This window comes from Lottia gigantea (genome assembly GCF_000327385.1).
Source record: "Lottia gigantea unplaced genomic scaffold LOTGIsca_165, whole genome shotgun sequence".
Classification (NCBI taxonomy): Eukaryota; Metazoa; Mollusca; class Gastropoda; family Lottiidae; genus Lottia; species Lottia gigantea.
The window spans coordinates 239,485-257,502 of NW_008708051.1; the positions used below are offsets into that span (position 1 = coordinate 239,485).

General features: G+C 36.6%; 3 protein-coding genes across 3 annotated transcripts; 1 reads left to right on the plus strand and 2 right to left on the minus strand.

The window, feature by feature from the left end:
• The first annotated feature begins 2,406 nt into the window (after nucleotides 1-2,406).
• LOTGIDRAFT_238744 (hypothetical protein) lies at nucleotides 2,407-12,924 on the plus strand. The gene is made up of 14 exons (XM_009051366.1): nucleotides 2,407-2,537; nucleotides 4,036-4,304; nucleotides 5,104-5,254; nucleotides 5,643-5,779; nucleotides 6,278-6,413; nucleotides 6,998-7,093; nucleotides 8,047-8,177; nucleotides 8,919-9,016; nucleotides 9,501-9,585; nucleotides 10,037-10,108; nucleotides 10,538-10,636; nucleotides 10,982-11,140; nucleotides 11,953-12,048; nucleotides 12,275-12,924. The coding sequence occupies exons 2-14, from the start codon at nucleotides 4,047-4,049 to the stop codon at nucleotides 12,389-12,391; spliced, it is 1,635 nt and encodes a 544-aa protein (XP_009049614.1). The 5' UTR covers nucleotides 2,407-2,537; nucleotides 4,036-4,046; the 3' UTR covers nucleotides 12,392-12,924.
• LOTGIDRAFT_201161 (hypothetical protein) lies at nucleotides 12,909-14,778 on the minus strand. Its single transcript, XM_009051367.1, has 4 exons — nucleotides 14,666-14,778; nucleotides 14,219-14,414; nucleotides 13,844-14,051; nucleotides 12,909-13,081 (listed from the first exon to the last, which is right to left on the minus strand). Exons 1-4 carry the CDS (start codon nucleotides 14,745-14,747, stop codon nucleotides 12,938-12,940), a joined length of 630 nt encoding a protein of 209 aa, XP_009049615.1. The 5' UTR covers nucleotides 14,748-14,778; the 3' UTR covers nucleotides 12,909-12,937.
• A 1,369-nt stretch (nucleotides 14,779-16,147) lies between these two features.
• LOTGIDRAFT_66572 (hypothetical protein) lies at nucleotides 16,148-17,196 on the minus strand (the record flags this gene model as incomplete). The annotated part of the gene is made up of 2 exons (XM_009051352.1): nucleotides 16,148-16,249; nucleotides 16,549-17,196. Coding segments are annotated over 2 exons (750 nt in total), but the record flags the coding sequence as incomplete, so codon positions are not given.
• Nucleotides 17,197-18,018: the final 822 nt, after the last annotated feature.

Sequence of the window (18,018 nt, forward strand, 5' to 3'; positions counted from 1 at the left end):
TAACATCTAATAACGTCTAATAGACGGTTAGAGCGTGGGTTCTTTGTTGGGTTAGCATAGTCGGTTAGAGTGTGGGTTCTTTACAGTCATAACGTCATAATTCCAGTCAACCAAGCTGTAAATGGGTACGGATAAGATCAATGCCAAGAGATTTGACCAAGAACCAGCTGACAGAAAGAATCAAAATCTGAATCACAGTTGTTAACCTTGTAAAAGATAGATGTTTTTTTTTCTTTGAATTGTCTATCTATTTCTGTATTGTAATAAGATTAGTATCAAAGTATTTTTCTCACACCAATTGACACTCCAATGTGCATGAATGAAATACAAAAGAATTAATAGGCATTTAAAAAAATAAAACTCCCGCCCTCCAGCATCAAAAATTACATAGTAAAACATAAACCGGCAGAAACAATGACGTAAATTACATCTGACGTCATAGCAAACAATCAGCGCGTGCAGAGTTAATGACGTCAATATGACGTTTTATAACCTACTTTATTAAAGGTGAGCATTATTGCACTGTTACAGATAAACATAATATAAAAATGACACAAATGTTATTTTTTATAACTTTTATGAGTGTCAAACTTTAAGGGGGTATTTTGTTTAGACGAGCTGGAACAGAATTAACTAGTATTCTTTCGCTTTATTTCCATATGCTTCATTAGGTCACAATATTTGCAATAAAACGACAATAAATTTATTTTATTGTTTCATAAATTTTATCATTATTTTTTTTTGCAATTCAAATACTTGACAAAATTTATAGAATTTGAAGTGTTAATTTGGTTGTAAAAAGTGTTGAATTGCATGCTTAAAGTGTTATATTATTATGCATGTCATATTTACTTATGACACGGTCAGGGGCGGTGATCCGTTTTGCAAACAGGAGGGACACATCTTTTTGGGGTACTGGTAGAAGGGGCAGGCCCGTAGCCAGCTATAAAGTCCTTTTGGGCGGTCAAACGTCCAATCAAGGGGGACAGATTATTTATCCCCCCTCCCCTCCCGCAAACGCGATTTTCCAGCGAATTTAAGGTTCAAGATTATCTGTATAGGGTCCGAGGTATGAAACTTTTTCTGTCGCAGATATATTTTAAGGTCAATTTGTAGGACAAGGGAACTGTGTTTTTGAAGATTGAAACGACAATTAAATGGAAATATACATTAGTTATTCTTCCCTGACCCTGAATAATGATATAATGATTATTGCGATTATCGTTCAAACTATTTGGGCAACATGAAATAGGCCTACAATTATCTATTGACATCTCTTGGAGCTACCTCCAATGTGCAATATATTGATACCCAGATAATGCCAGAGATCATCGTCGGCCAATTTCCTAATAGATGCATATCGATCACGATTATCGATTATATTCATTTATATATCTACGAACTATAGTGGTCAATTGAATGAATAAAGTGAAATAAAGTACCCCCCTGAAAGAAACTAAAAGGGGGGGGGGGACATGTTCTTTCTTTTTTAAACCATAGAACGCCATTTTTTTCTATTCAGAAATAAAATGCACTTTTGAGCGGATGAATGCACATCAGTACCATGTTCTCTCACAGCAAAACCACAGATAAAAAGATTTAGTGAAGCCAAACAATTTCATTTGTTACAAATTTTATTGATTCGGAAAAAGACTAAAATTTTAAACTCGTAAAAATCAATCGGTAGAACGTTTAAAGGGAAATAACTCGTGAATTATTACAGATTTAAGAGTTTTCCCATCCCTGAGTCAAATTGGGTTTTACATCTTACTTACTTCTCTGCAGCCTTACCTTTTTGTGTTAATGAGGACGGACAACGCCATATGCCGTGTAGCATACAATAAATAATATTTTGCCAGAACGTCGACAAGAGCCTATATTCTTCTCTACTCAGTCTACTCATGCGTATGTCGACCCGATATGTAGCCTGTAACCTCCAGTTTTTTTCTTTATCCTGGCCTGAAGAAGCATTGCAAGTATGCGAAAATTGCCTCATTATTTAAAATGTGAAAGTAGAAGAAAGACTTTGTCTTTTTACTTTATTCAATAATTTTAGTAGGACACAGTTTATTTTCAATCGTATCTGCGGTGGCCACTCTCGCTACGCCTCTCGCCTCTCCATTGTTGACATCTGACTAGTCCCTGACACCCTGACTTCAGTCTTCGACGAGCTAATCTTCAAAGGAGATAACTAGCTTCTAACGAACTAGCCTATGTAACTTGCGCCTGACAATTAACGAAGATTTTCTCCCTGCTGCATACGAGGTTATTGTCAGACAATGGCCGCAGTAGATACGATTGAGTTTATTATAATTTTTATATTATGATCTGTTATTAAAAATGAAAAAACTCTCAAGTCGCTAACGTCAACATGACGTCGGTTTAGCGCTGACGTCACTTTGGTCAGGTGATTCCGTAGTTACGTAAACATCCGCCATTCCGACTGAAATTGAAAACTTCTAAGATTGGTGATTTGTCTTTTTAAAATGGTTCGCCTGCTAGGCGATTAGGTGCCGTAGGTTCGAATCCTCCTCAAGGTAAGAAAAATTCAGATGCCTCTGTCAGTGCTTTCAAAAGTTGGCCTTAGTGTCGGCTTTGACCCCCTTAACAAAGACCCAAAAGCCCCAAAGGCAGCTGCACTCTATTATATTCGAGAAACGCAGTGGATATTAAACATTTTTAGCCGTGAACCGGTCTAATTTATTTCTCGATATTTTACCGGGACTTCCGTTAACCCATGCGCAGTTAAAACACAGAAACTGCGGTACCGGTAATCCAGTCCGTCCAGGCCATATAAAGCGCTAAATGATACACGAAAACTAAACTTTAATAAACAAAACTAAACCTCAAGGCCCTCAAGACTAAAAAAAGACCCTCTAAATCTAAAGACAGTTGGACCATGTTCAACATATTTCAACATATAATCGCCACCCTAATCCTAAATATATCTCTAAATCACGTCATCCCAAACACGTGGATGAAGGTTCTAGACAAGTTGTCTGACTATTGCCGTTTTTTTGTCACGACTTTCAGGGATTTCAGGTATGGTGAAAAGATGTGTTTATGGATTAAAGATCTCTAGGAATAGACAAGTTAGGCCTATTCCCCTGTTGTGGCAGGCTTGTGAAACCCTTATTAAAACAACTAAATTTGAAGAGCAAGCAGAAGACCATCGATATGGGACCTGCATCCACTTGAACTAAGAAATGTATAAAGATAAAACTTAAGAAACTTAAGCCCCGTGGCCGTGTAAACCAATTGCCATAGCCTAGGCCTTATAAGCTTACTTATACCCGGTAGTTTGTTAAGTTTGTTAAATAGACATCAGGCATACTTTTCCTAGGCACTCGGTCATTTAGACAGACGTTAATTAGGCACATCTTCAATTATTCATATAAGCTTACATTAGTTTAGACACAGGGATTTGGGCACATTTTTTTAGAATTAATTATTAGGCCTAGGTACATACAGGCCTATTCATTTTGGCGCATCCGCTTTTATTCACCAGATAAAACATAAAAAAAGAGAAAACGTCAAAAATGAATACATGTGATTAATTGAAGGTGTGCTCTGGGCCTAATCATGGTGCCTAAAATTTTTCTTACTGAGCATGATGGGTAAACGGAAGTGTCGGTTAATAGCGAAAAAGCAACTAGAACAGCATGGATAAACCACTTTGTTCAACAGAATGCCAACGCCTGAAACGGACAATTTGATTTGAAAGAAATTTCAACATCTTTGGTGTATAGTCCGATAATTTATATATCTACTAACAAAGCCTCCCCAGAACATTTAATTCAACGTTCAATGGCATGAAGCAAAATGAAATAAATTAAATTTACCGTTACGTCCTGCTTTTCTGCACCTGACCTGAATACAGTGTGCAATGGGGAAAATTAGCCAGGTCAGTGATATTAGCGTTCCCTTTTCTTTGCCGTGCACAGCTTGATGCAAAGATTTGATAGGATTGTATGATAGCGAATACAGTCAATCAAAGTCGTCAGAAAGACTAAAAAATGTTTTAATTTGATTCAGAATCAAACAGAATGGGAATCGAAGCATCAGTTTTAGCTGAAAACAAAGCGGCAGAAGAAAAAAAAAATCGTGAACTGTTTGTCAGGAATCAACTTTCAGTCGAGGAAGAGGAGGCTCTCCAACTTACAGAGGTGGACTTTGACCTCTCAGAAAAGGAATCTCAGTCTCAGTATTTGAAAATTGACCCCAAAAAGTATGACTACTGTTTTGAAAACCTTGTGTTTGAAGGGGGCGGGATGAAAGGTGCTGCTTACGTTGGGGCCATAAGGGTGAGTCAAAAATTTATAAAAGAACTACGCACACAGTCTTAAAAAACAATTTTTATTCATCGAGGGTGTAATAGTAGCGTAGTTTATAACTCTTGATACTCCATGAACACTGATTATGTAGGAATTATATAGGAAAGCTTCCATGAATGTCGTTTTGTACAGAATCGCCATCTGAGGAGATCAAAACTGTAATTACACCAAGCTTTCGTTCAGTTTATTTTAGTGTTTCACTCTATAGATAGGTCTATCAAATTTTTTCCCTCTCAAGCGCTGGGATTATGTGACGCGAACGAAAGGTGTATTCCGAGGAGCAATGGTTTATCAAGTCTGGGTAAATCAGAGGTCACTTGGTTAGGGCAAAGTTTGTTCATACGAAGAAATAAGTTAGAAGAGAGTTGTTAGATCCTTACTTGAGTGGTTAAGTTATGAAATAGAAATACGGAACATTGCGACATCAGATTTCTTACTGCATCTTCATAATGTCAAGCTATTACGAACTTCGTCTTATAAATTGACTGCATTAGCCATCTTTATTGTATCACGGAAGTTTGTAAATACAGGGATTATCCAATCCGAATACTCAACAGAAAGTCTGTATACAATGCCATAATGTATTGGCTAGCGTAATCAAGTCTCTGCATTCCGTGATACAAGAAAGGTGGCTATTACAGTCAAGGTATAAGACGTAATAGCTTTGGGTTGGGAATATGGGGACAATGTTAACAATAGCCCAGTGGTTGAGATTGACGTCACTTCCGCCGTTGAGTTTTTTTTGGTATTATAAATTTGCCTACTGTAGTACTTAGAAGAGCTGAAACTAGATAAACAGATCAAACGATATGCTGGAACCAGTGCTGGCGCCATGATGGTGGCCTACCTTGCCGTGGGATATAGAGCTGACGAGATAGCAGAATTCGTAGAGCCAAGTTTTATTTCGTCAATCTTAAACTGTAAGTAGAGTGGTCAAAGATCATCTTCAATGATTTATTTATTTAAAAGGCTGTTGGAGCTTGCGACTTTAAGACTTTGATCCATCAACGATCCATGAGCTGGGAGTTTAGTTCGCATTATTAACATTAATAAATATAGTTTGATTGTACGGGTCTGTTAGGGGGCAGACTGGTTTGCCCGAAATTTTCCAACGAATTTTACCTGTATTTTTCTTTGTTTTCGTGCTGTTGCTATTGCAAAAACCACAGACGTCTGAAAATTGATATGGTGCAAATTGATGACACTAGTGTCCCTTAATTTACTTCCTATAATCTTGCACAAATACTAACGCCTGTTTCAGTTTCGCTTAGTGCTTTTTTGAAAAGGCTCATTACCACTTCCTTTCAGCGAATCCTATGGGAGTATTAAATCTGCTACCGAATATGCTTCGAACGTATGGCTGGAAACCAACGACAAAGTTGTATACCGTCATGGGAGAACACTTCGCAGCGAAAACTGGTGATGCTGACATCACATTTAAACAGGTAAAATCACTCTGTGCTGTTCTTCGTTCGTCCGATCGACGTATTTCAACCATGATTCAATATTAAAGGTTTGCCAAACTGTCAAAGGGGCAGATTCGCCATCCGTTTGATCAATCGTACCTTAGTCTCAGAAACAGGAATATTTTTAGCTAAGCTAATCAGTAATAGTGTTTATAGACCAGTGTTCACAAATTCGTGCATTAAATTGTGTCCAGAATATCCACGTTTGGAAGTTAAAATGACGACTCATCTTTTCTGGAAACTACGCCTTAGAAAAGACATTTTCGTACATTTCTAGTACTTCTGAAGACTACTTCACATCAAGTTTGAAATCGAAAAAGTGTAGGTTGATGGTGTATCCTTGAAAATGTCTCACATTGCACACTGCATAATGCCCGTCTTTCATTAGATTGTCATTGACGCAGTTATCGCGGCGCAAAATGTCGTAGTGGGTTTATATTCGTACACTCTTAAGAAATCTAATGTTTATTTCAATAGTTGTACAAGATGACAGGAAAGGAGCTGTGTATATGTGTAACAAATGTAAACCATATGGTTGCGACGTATTGTCACGTAAAGACCACGCCCAGTTTACCCGTCAGACAAGCTGTGTGTATGTCCATGTCCTTACCAGGTAAAGCAAATACCGTAACAGAAATCTGCTTCCTACCCACACTCAAATGAGCCAGTCCGAAGTTCCGAGTACTTCCGGTACATCAGGATAACACTCGGTGGGACTGTGGGGAAGATAAACAAGTCAAATTACCACTCACTCTACTAATTAAATCGCGTTTCGATGTTTTGCATTTGTTAGAACATCAATAACGTCGTTTTCTTTACTTCTCCATATTGCAGTATCACGTTGGTTTTATCAGCAATGACGTTTTGTCTTCATTGAATTACCTCCCTTGAAAATGTACGCACTTCCGCAATGCGAAACTGGCTTATTGTCTTCGGTCGGCGCTTGGCAAAAGATTTTGCAAAATGTTTTTCAGTCCATCACCCCTTATCACGTGCCTTCGCTTAAGAATCCTATTCAAATTTTTACTAAACTACTGTAAGCTTAGCGAGCTGTCAATATTTATCCGCGTCTCCAACAACTCTCATTCAAGTTCTTATCCACACAAAACAGGGTCAAGTTTTGATGACCATACCAGAGGCTGGAATAGCGGTGGCTGTTTCGGTCTACTCTTGACTCTTGTTATTTTAATATTACAGGATATTTCCAAGCGGTTAAAATAACCAATATGGGAGAAACTGATGTATATGTGGATGGTGGTTTGCTCTGTAACTATCCAATACATTGCTTCGACGGTAAGGATGAAAGGGATATAATCGTCGAGTTTTCTTATTCACTTGTACAACTAACCACCAGGCCAAGTTCGCGGACACTTACCCACGCTTTATACTCTCGTGTATGTCACAAAATAACCTCATGTTAAAGCTATATAGGCAATTAGGCATTAGTGACGTCACACGTATTTGGGTATTTGGCGAAGACAAGACTATTTACTCAAACAACTTATTCCAATATGAGCTATGATATGTGCAATCTTATTAAAATTAGATCCAACTTTCGTTTCGTTTTATTTAATTAGTTTTTAAATAGCCACTTCACAGTAGGAAGTATGAAGTGGCTAAACTAAAATAAAAACAAATGTAAAAAACCAAACGAAAGTAGGGACTAAGTTTAATGAGACTCACTCGACAGTTTCCGTAAACTGAATCTGACTGGGTAATGAATGGTGAATTCCAGTGTGTCTTCTTGGGTGAGATTCTTTACTTCCGGTATTTAGCAGTGATTTGTCTATTGATAGTATTATTGAGAGCCCAATATTTATATTCCTTAAAGAGACTTTAGGAGATAATTCTGACACTTACATATTATGTTACATAATGTTTGAATACATATTTTTCTGATGTTTTGTTTTCATTGACTTTGTATACAAACACTGGTATTTATGAACAACCTGCCTCTAATATTTTCGTGATCACGTGGCAATATTGACATAGTTCTGGTAAAAAAAAACCGGCCATTCATTACCGTGATATGTTGCAGAGCGCAGCGTTACTTTCACGGAAGCCGTTTGAGTTAGACTTTGATATGTGAATGCCCGACTATGCTCTGGTGCTTTGGTATTCATAAGATTGACCCAACGCATTTTCGTAGTTATTCTCATTTCCAGTAATATTGAAAATTGAACGTCCACGGTGGTTAGTGCTTGTCCGATGTCTTTTTGTAAGCTTTTTTTTATTTCATTTTCAAGGCTGGTTCCTGTCTATGGATCCGGAGGATAGTTTCTTTGAAAAATTCCAGCCACTGAGCAATATTTCACATTTATACGACAATTCTGTTCGGTTTGGAACTGTGAATGAAAATACCCTCGGTTTTGAAGTGGTATGTAGTCTGAACTATTATTGTACAGAAATATCTCCATAAACCTATATAATAAGATCTAGAAAATTATGTATTGAAGATAAACCCAGACATATTCTAGATAAACCTTCATAATATATCGTAGATAAACCTTTTCTAGATAAACCTAGATATATTCTAGATAAACCTTTATGATATATCGTAGATAAAGCTAGATATATTTTAGATGAACCTTTATGATATATCGTAGATAAAACTAGATATATTCCAGATAATCCTTTATAATATATCGTAGATAAACCTATTTATTATTGATAAACCTAAATCGTAGATACACTTATATATCGTAGATAATCGTATATATAGCCCAGATAATACTATTTTGTATATATATCCTCCTATTATATATATATATATATATATATATATATATATATATATATATAAACATACTCGAGATAAAGCTATATACAGTATATCCTAGATAAAACTCCATATTTCAATTAAGCCTTCAAATCACATGTAGAGGCCTGATTGACTACATATAATCTAAGTAAAGGCCTTGAAAACTCGATAAACAGAGTATGTTGGAGTTGAATCTGTAGCCTAGATAAATGTATGTCCTAGATAAATGTATGTCCTAGATAAATGTATGTCCTAGATAAATCCTTGTCTTAGATAAATCTTTGTTCTAGATAAATCGATGAACTAGATAAACACACATACCTTAAAATATGTTTCAGCATAAATCTTTTTTTACAGTATTCCGATTATGAACAAGATTTGATGAAAGGAAAATTAGATAACCGAGCGGGAGCTTTGGCGCCGGATAAACCAGATGAGGATACTAAGCTTTATAAGTAAGCGCTTTTATAGTTTTTTGTAGACAGAAGCAACTAAGATTTGTTTGCAATTGGTTGCAACCACTGGATTTATGGGCACCTTATGGCTTATGTATCATCTAGCGTTTGTGGTCAACTGATGGAACTACTAAGTTTGCGACCAACAAATGCAACTACTTGGGTTGCGGCCTACCGGGTGTAACTGCTTTGGTTTGCGGTCAACTGATGCAACTACTAAGTTTGCAATGAACAGTCGCAATCTCTTGGGTTTATAACCAACTATTCTAACACGCCAGTTTGTGGTCAACTAATGTAACAACTTGAGTTTGCGGCAAACTGGTGAAACTACTAGTGATGCAACTATAAGGTTCTGCTTGTGATGTTACTACAAGGTTCTGCTAATGATGCAATTACACGAGCCTTTGGTAATTTGTACACAGGTCAACGGTCAATTTGAAAATTATTCTTAACCTATTTATCAGATTTAAAACGACTATTGCAGAAAATACATGACAAAGAAGCTGAAGAAGAAAAAGGCAGAAAAAATTCATGCGAAGGTTGTCAGATCGGTGGATAATTTTCTTCGGGTATGTTGATTTTTGTTTATTCCTCTTTATCAATATCATTATATTTAAGATCCTCATAAACTCATAATAGTCGTGCAGATTCAGCATCACATTAACGTCATGATTCAGTGTCTTCACCAGCCGAATCCGATGCTGAAAAGTTGAACTCCATCTTATGTTTATAAATAGCATCATGAGTGAGTCAACATCAGCGGCCATAATTATCTTGGCCACCCTCATCATTTTCAGCTGCATTCACCAGTTCGCCATATTCATCAGCATTAAACGACTCACAGAACATTTAAGTCTAGCACTAATTGTATGATGTCCCAATGGCTAGATGCAGCTTCGAAAATGTGTTTTTTGAGATCTCTAAATGTAGTTATCCCGAAGACAACCCAGTATTGATTAATTTGGATCACCTTAAGAATCCCAGAATGATTATACCCGGCTTTATTATGCGGTTTTTCAGGCTATTAGGAAATACAATATTAACCAGAAAGACAACGTTGATCTAGAAGAATTGAAAAAGGTATTTGAAGATGTAAGTTACTTTTATAATACCCTAGTCGAGATACCACGGTGGGTAACATATATGTAACTCTGCCGTGGATGCATTGGATTCATTATTGTTGGTGTAATTCGAATTTAATTGAAACTTTTTAAAAAGTATTGTTTAAAAATATACAAGCTGCGTTTGAGACGATACTTTGACACATTGGACAAAATATCTAACCGTCCTGCACTGAATTATTCTCTTATGGTACACCGCATGACACTGTGGTGTTTCTATGACTCATTAGGTGGAGGGGTCATAGGGGAGGAGTCACAGAAGTTTCAAAGGGCAAACGAGGAATTTAAGAACGCAATAGGTAATTTGATACTGGGGTGATAGAAATGCCAAAAAAATGGGAATCGGTTTAACTGGCAGCAAAGGTAGGACATAAAACTCGATTTCGTTTAAATTTTGTAGGATGAAATTTTTACAGCTCATGATTGCAAGATTTTATTTGGGAAAATTATGACTGCTGAAGAAGCTTTTGAAGTGATCGATAAAGATAACAATGGGGAGGTAAGATGTGACGATGTACCACAATGATTTGTCAAGATAGCACGAGTCAGCCACGTAATACACTTAATCACTCCTCGTTTGATCGTGACGTCACTTGATAAAATGAGCTGAAATGTGTGAACGTATCACTAAATAGCTTAATCAAATCTGAGTAAAAAGAGAAGAAGGCGACCAGAAATTGTTATTGAATAAATCAGCGATAATTACGTATGCTTTTACCGGTAGTAAACAAGATGTAAGATCTTGAATGGCTTGGCATAGGAAAGCGATTTACTCATTTATCATTGGTCGTATTGAGAAACGTTGAACACTTATCTTTCGGATCACTTTCCTACCTTGTTTCAGATTGAGTTTGACGAACTTCTAGAATTTATTCAGAGAACTGGTATTTGTTTACAAAACTGCTTCCAAGGTTACTTCCGCCAAGAAGTAAATGGGCTAGCTCAATTTGTATGCAGAATTCAAGATGCCGTTTTATTGAATTTGAAGCGAGTCAATATGAATGTATGTTACCCCTTTTTTTAAAATTTATTTCTGATGCGTTTTGAAAAAGAAACCGCGATTTATACATCAGCGATGGGGCCGATATAAGGTGTATGAAAACGTAGACACATTTTTGTAGATAGTTGGACACAATAGTTTCATATCACAATCTGCTAACTAGTTGGAAACGATTATTTGATACCACAATCAGCAAATTAGTTGAACACGATAGTTTCATATCACAATCTGCTAACTTGAAGGGACCGCTAGTTTCATTTCAGAATCTGCCAACTAGTTGGTCATGATAGTTTTATACTACAATCTGCTGCCAAGTGGGGACACGATAGTGCCATAACGCAATCTGCTAACTAGATGGATATGATTGGACACACAGTCTCGTTTCACATCCTGCTAGCTAGATGTACATGATTTGACAGACATTCCCATGTCACAGTCTGCCACCTATTCGGCAATGATTGGGCACGCATTTCCATAGCACATCCTGATAGCCAGATGGGCATGATTGGAATCGCAGTACCGTATCACATTCTGCTAGCTAGATGGACCATTTCATATGATATTGCACACAGTCCCATATCACCATCTGCTGGCTAGATCGACATGATTGGACACACATAGTCCCATATCTTAAGCCGGTAGCCAGATGGATATGATTGGACACACATAGTCCCATATCACAATCTGCTAGCTAGATGGACACACATAGTCCCATATCACAATCTGCTAGCTAGATGGACACACATAGTCCCATATCATAATCTGCTAGCTAGATGAACAATTGACAGTGTATGCGTATAATTGCTTTATTTTAGTATACTGATTTAGATCGAACAGTGGGAATTAATACTGGCCACGTTAACACGATCGACTTCAATATGGAGCTGGCTGATGTTGATTTTTTAGAGGCGGTAAGTTTCAAAGATATTTTCAATTTTTTAAAAACCTTTATCGTGCACTTAATACTGTATGCACTGCTTCATATGATGGAACTAAATTATAGCTATTCGTATCCCTTTATAAAAATTGCAGTGCAGGACGAAAATACCAGTCAAGATGTAGTTATCTCAATTACAGCCTCTTAGTTCAAAGATTTTATGCCAAACCACTGTAACCCCATATTGTTTTTTATTTCAGAGGGGCTATAATGCCATGAAGGCCTTTCTGCGGTATCATGTTGTTTCGAAAGGCTTAACAAAGCGGAGCAGCAAAGACAAAAAACGACGCAGTAGTAAATCGAAAAAGCATGAATAACGCGTTAAACAAGATACAATATTTTTAACCTAAGAGTCATTGTATCTATTTGTTGGCATCTGATATATATATTTTTTTCGATCGATCGCTTTTATCTATGTCAGTTGAATTAGTGGTCATGGAGATTAAGTTGAATTGAGCAGACCTGAACAAATTTATGTTTTTTTTTTACATTATTTATAAACAATAAAGTTTCTGTCGAGGGATATAGCGGCATAAGCCGTTTACAATATTGCTTTGCTACCTTTTAAAACCTGATTTCGGCTATCTCTATCACTTTTCCGAATTTAAATCCAAACCACGATGTCTTAACATTCAATAAAAAGGTGGTTTAGACTGAGCCGTGCTAATATTGCCGATAACACGGCTCGTATGTGACGACCGGCAAAACATGATTCGTTTGTGTTAAGTTACAGTCGAAATTAGCGTCGGATTTTAATTCTGTAAGGTGGCGCCGGCAGCCAACAAAGCCAATGTTTAGGCTACTCTATATCCTTTTGATATAAAAAAAAATCATATCGACGAAATGATTTAATCTTGCTTTTCTTAATGAAGATCTCTTCTTCTGCCACAAAACCAGCCTGTACAGGTCTTGTCTTTGTGTTTCTTGATAGACAACTTCAAATCCAAGCATGCTACTTGATGGCCTGAAGCGGCTTCTGTTGCGGTTACGTGTGCTGAATAGTCTCCCTGAAACGCACAAAGACGTTATACACGTTGGCGCATTATACACGTTGGCACATTATACACGGTGGCACATCATAACTTTGCTAAATAACCCAACCAAATTTACTATTAGACCCCAGGGACTGAGAAAAACAGATGAAACCCAAATAAAAACAAATTACACAGAGAAAATGGGGTATTTCCAGTTCAAATGGAATACTGCACTAAAAGTGCTCATATCCAAATAAATTTGTATCTTGAAAAGTTACAAAGCTACAAAGCTGAACATTTGATATAACGTAATATATAACATCTCCGGATAAAAATATGAAATATAAACTGACAAAACTTTTGGGTATTTGTTCGTTTAAACAAGTCGTTTTAGACTTGTAGATAGATGCTTAATTGCTGTTATCTCCCTTGAAAGCATTGTAACAGAAATGTCGTAGACATGACATTGTATAGTCTGGGCGTCAGAAACTACCATAGGCTGGGAAATGACAAATACCTAACATGCTAAATACGCAATCGCACGTTGTAGTTTGTATTGGCACATTGTACATTTATTACATTGTACATCATGGTACATTGGATACATTGGCACCACAATCGTATAAAACACTATTGACCCCTTTCTTTTGATGTCGTGTACAAGAACTTGGATACAAAATGGCGGTAAATATAGCAGCCGAATGTATCAGCACCTTTGTATCTAGATATGTTTATGTTACATTCTATTACGATCCGATGTAAAACTTCATTTTATAACTATGTATATATACTGACCTCAGCAAAGAACGACAGGATAGATGGTATAGGTGGTAGTTTAAGTTTATAACTCTGAACGTCCAGAGATCTGGCTTGAATATTGCAGAATGAGGTTATACCAATAGATGACAACAGTCCTCGGACCTGGGTTCCGATTCCGCCCATGATACCAGCCCAGTTCTCCTTTTCCATTCTATCCAATAAGGTACATGTATCTTTGTACTCACTGTAAACACATACGAAAATAGCAATTACCGAAAAAGGTTTTATTTGAATATCAGAAATGAATTATTAACAAAATGGTGCTAAAATATAAACGAAATTCTGGTACCAATAACCACATGAAATAAACGGATCTTGCCAAGAATCAACATAAAACGAAACGAATCTTACCAAGAACCAACATGAAACAAACAGGGTATTGTGATATCACCGATGAAAGTGTGTCTCTTGACAGATATCTTGATGTCACCTTGGGTGACAGTTTTATTAGAGACAGCACCCACCGTCAGAGCTATGTCACCCGGTACCTCAATTGGCATGGGTGATACATCTACTTTATTTATGGTGAAATATGCTGGGTCGGTGCCTGCAAAATAGAACTATAAGAGTGAACGCAACATTCCGAGGCCATGGATTTCTTGCCGGAAATAAACTTACTTACATTATATGAAGTGGGAACATTAAGAATGTCCTGGGAACATCAGGTGGTACGTTTGTCATAATTCAAACAAACCGTATGATTAACATTTAAAAAGTACATATATAGCTAAAATTTAGTCCAAATCAGTGCAGAAAGTAAATATTTGGTCTAGTATGTATCAGGTACTGTTTACTCACCGCAATCTGTCCATTCTAGTTTAGTGTGTTCACTGAAAACCCCACTAACAATCGTCAAGAGAAAGACGAAAACTGTCGCCATTGTGATGCCCTGACTTCGTCTTGTAGTCTGCCAACAACTGGAATATTGAAGGTCAACGAAATCTTATCTATGAACTGAATCTAGGTTCGTCTTGATAAGATAAGAGGCTAACGCTCTTGCATCCAAGATCGAATTGCAAGTGTCACTTTCTTTCCTGGGAACTTCGGTTGCTGGTATATTCCCCTTTCCAATTCGATCCCAAATTATTCTTCTTTCCTAAAAAGATCGCGGTTTCATTTTTTCAAAAAGGTCGAATTGGAAACAGATTGTGAGTGAATTGTGAAAGGGCTAATTGGGAATAGACCTGAGGTTGATTGTTAATAGATTTTGGGTGAATTTGGAATAGATATTAATAGTTTTGATATCTTTATATTTGTGATAATGCTTAAATGTGTGTTACTTTTGTATTCGCAATGCAGTTTATATATCCGATTCTCACTGTATTTGTGAGTGGTGATCTTTTTGTAATAATTTTCCTTACATATTTGATGCCTTTATATATTAGTGATACTGTATATATGTGTTATGCCTTTATATAATTTTGAAAATGTGTGATATTCTTTATATAAGTGGTATTCTTAATATATTTATAATCTATTTTTAATAATCTTTATAATGTGATAATCTTGATATTTGTGAATTTGTAAGATTCTTTATATTGTGACTCTTTGTATAATATTTGGTTGCCTTTACTTTTCATTCTTCCAAATTACAGGCCGATGATGGAACAAATTCTTTATTGACAAAGTGAATTATTTTATTAATTTCCGTTAAGTTATTTTTCTAGAATTTTCAATTAACTCGACCTCTCTGTCTTAATAAGTCTGTGCGCCTTGTCATACTCTTTATATTGCGATTCTCTTTATATTGTAATACTCTTTATATTTGTGATACTCTTTATTAATAAATTTGTGATACTTTTTACATTGTGATTCTCTTTATTTTCTAGCTACTTATATACTTGTTTAGATACTCTTTGAATGATCTTTATAATTGATGCAGTCTTAATGAGTGGTAGTTTTTCAATTTTTTATCACGGACTCGGTGATTGTCTTTATCACGTACTTTGTGATAGCCTTTAAACATCACATACTTTGAAATAGGCTTTATAACATGTCATTTTTATGACGGTTGTTTACAATTCATGATATTCTTTATATCTGTGATACTTTTTATCATTATAGATAGTTCTTTACACTGTGAATCTTTTACCTTTAACAGTTGCGCATTGAACAGAACCTTCGCTAATGTTATCTCAGTTCGACTGTCTTTTGTGATACGGTAGATGCGTTTGATACGATTACCATCAATTATGGAGGTAGTCTTTCTTGGAATTTTAGCGTTCGATTACTGTAGTCAGTGGCTATTATGTTCTGTATTTCCGGTTCTCGTGGAAATACTCCAAATGGTCTCATGTGAAACAAATAACAGTCTATTCCATACATAAAAAACGCTGTCATTCCACTAAATGTAATAGCATAACGGCTGATAGAATCTACTCCCTGAAATAAGAAAAATCTTATTTTAAAAAGTAAATAAGTGTTTTTTACCAGTTAGGTAAAAGGGAACTGTTACATATTTGGTTTATTAGCTGATAGAGCTTCAAAATGAAAACAACATTCACTCTAATCACATAAAATTGAACTGCTTTAACCACAGTTGATGAGGACTTTCTAATTTTCTAGATTGTTATCATTTTTTTGAAACTATGTAGGCTATATAATAATTCCAAGTTATTATTACTGTATTTTCTTTTGATTGAAGTCGGAATTCCATTTGATTTCTTAATCAATTTACAAACCTGTTGTTTTCCTTCTAAGTCTTGTTCCATAAACCAATCTGATTGTAAACCTTGCATCTGTAAGGCGGGCGGGAAACTCAGGAACAACGTCCGTCCTCGGACATCCGTAGAGTTCCCTCTCATTACTCCTAAATTGTTTAAACATGCTCCGAGCTGTTTTTCACCCGCAGGTTCCATTTCGTTGCATTCTTTTAACTTTGTACCGGTAGTGCCAAGTTTCCTTAAAGCATCCTTGCTGAGGACACAACCAACTCGAGCGTCAACAAATTCAAGATTTTTATCTTTTAGATACAATTTATGTCCGTAATAAAACGGTTCTCTCGGGTTCTTTTGTGATAGAAATAGTCTTAGGTTCTCCATGCACACGTAAGTTTCATCAAATGTCCCGAAGAACCAATCGCCGTAGTCCTTATAGTGTTTATAGACGTATCGGTATGCCATAATGTAACGGGATTTACTATAAGTCACATCTGCACGTACTAAATCGATAGTATCGATACCAACAAATTGAACATCTGTAAAAATGATCAATTTATCACATTTTCGTCCCCAAGTTTTACGAATGGCCACTGTTTGATTGTAAATGTCCCTTCCAGAGCACCATACCCAACACACTATCCGTATCGTCGACTCCAACTTGTCCGCTATCGTTCTGTTGTCTAAAATGCAAATGAAAAAGTTGGTTCACATACATCATAGTGTATTAATGAGGTGTATTTTGCATAGTGACCGGTATAATAATCCTAATGTCATGCTATACAGGTTACAGTTCACTCAACTGCTGATGCCCTGAAATGCCCCTATACCCTCGCTCTTGTTTTCATTTGTCTTCAAGAACAAAGTTTTATTTCATCATTTAAGCCGACTGTGACCTAATTCTAATGTACTATACAACAGCTGTCGACAACCTTGCTTTGACTGACAGAATTTCGATACCAGAATACTGCAATGGAATATACTGGATATATTTGGCCTTAAATCTAAAACCTAAAGGACGAGTGGAATTGCAAAGAAGTGGTGCTCTTTGTGCCGATGATGACTTACCGGAAGTGTATGGATATCCAAATACAGCTGTGTGATATCTTTGGTAAACTTCCGGATTAGCATTTCTGGTTTCAGAGTGGGAAAAATCCCAATTTTGAACTGCAGAGTCTATACCAGTCCGTGTGCTGTATTGTACAACAGTGTCGCCAGCAGGAAGATGTTCTAGGCTAAGTAACATGACCCCTAAACTACTCCCAAGGACCACCCCAAAGATAAGAAATAAGGCCTTGGAATGGAGCACTATTTGTCGAACCAACCAAGACTTCCAGTGTAATGTAGAACTGTGCTTGTAGGCTGGTACCATTCTACGACATTAGGGATGAACGCAAAACACGCCATCTAGACATTTCGTATTCATTTGGAATGGTTACTGTCGTCTAGCTTACCGCTTCAGTCTGTCTGCTATTGTGTGTGTTCGGTTAATCT

Excerpts from the sequence above, each read along its gene's own strand:
- LOTGIDRAFT_238744 (XM_009051366.1), top strand. The coding sequence starts at position 4,047 with ATGGGAATCGAAGCATCAGTTTTAGCTGAAAACAAAGCGGCAGAAGAA. Across the intron at positions 5,780-6,277 it reads CTGACATCACATTTAAACAG|TTGTACAAGATGACAGGAAA; the intron begins GTAAAATCACTC and ends TTATTTCAATAG. Across the intron at positions 6,414-6,997 it reads TATGTCCATGTCCTTACCAG|GATATTTCCAAGCGGTTAAA; the intron begins GTAAAGCAAATA and ends TTAATATTACAG.
- LOTGIDRAFT_201161 (XM_009051367.1), bottom strand. The coding sequence starts at position 14,747 with ATGGCGACAGTTTTCGTCTTTCTCTTGACGATTGTTAGTGGGGTTTTC. Across the intron at positions 14,052-14,218 it reads TTGTTTCATGTTGGTTCTTG|TGAGTACAAAGATACATGTA; the intron begins GTAAGATTCGTT and ends ATGTGTTTACAG. Across the intron at positions 13,082-13,843 it reads TCCTGTCGTTCTTTGCTGAG|GGAGACTATTCAGCACACGT; the intron begins GTCAGTATATAT and ends TGTGCGTTTCAG.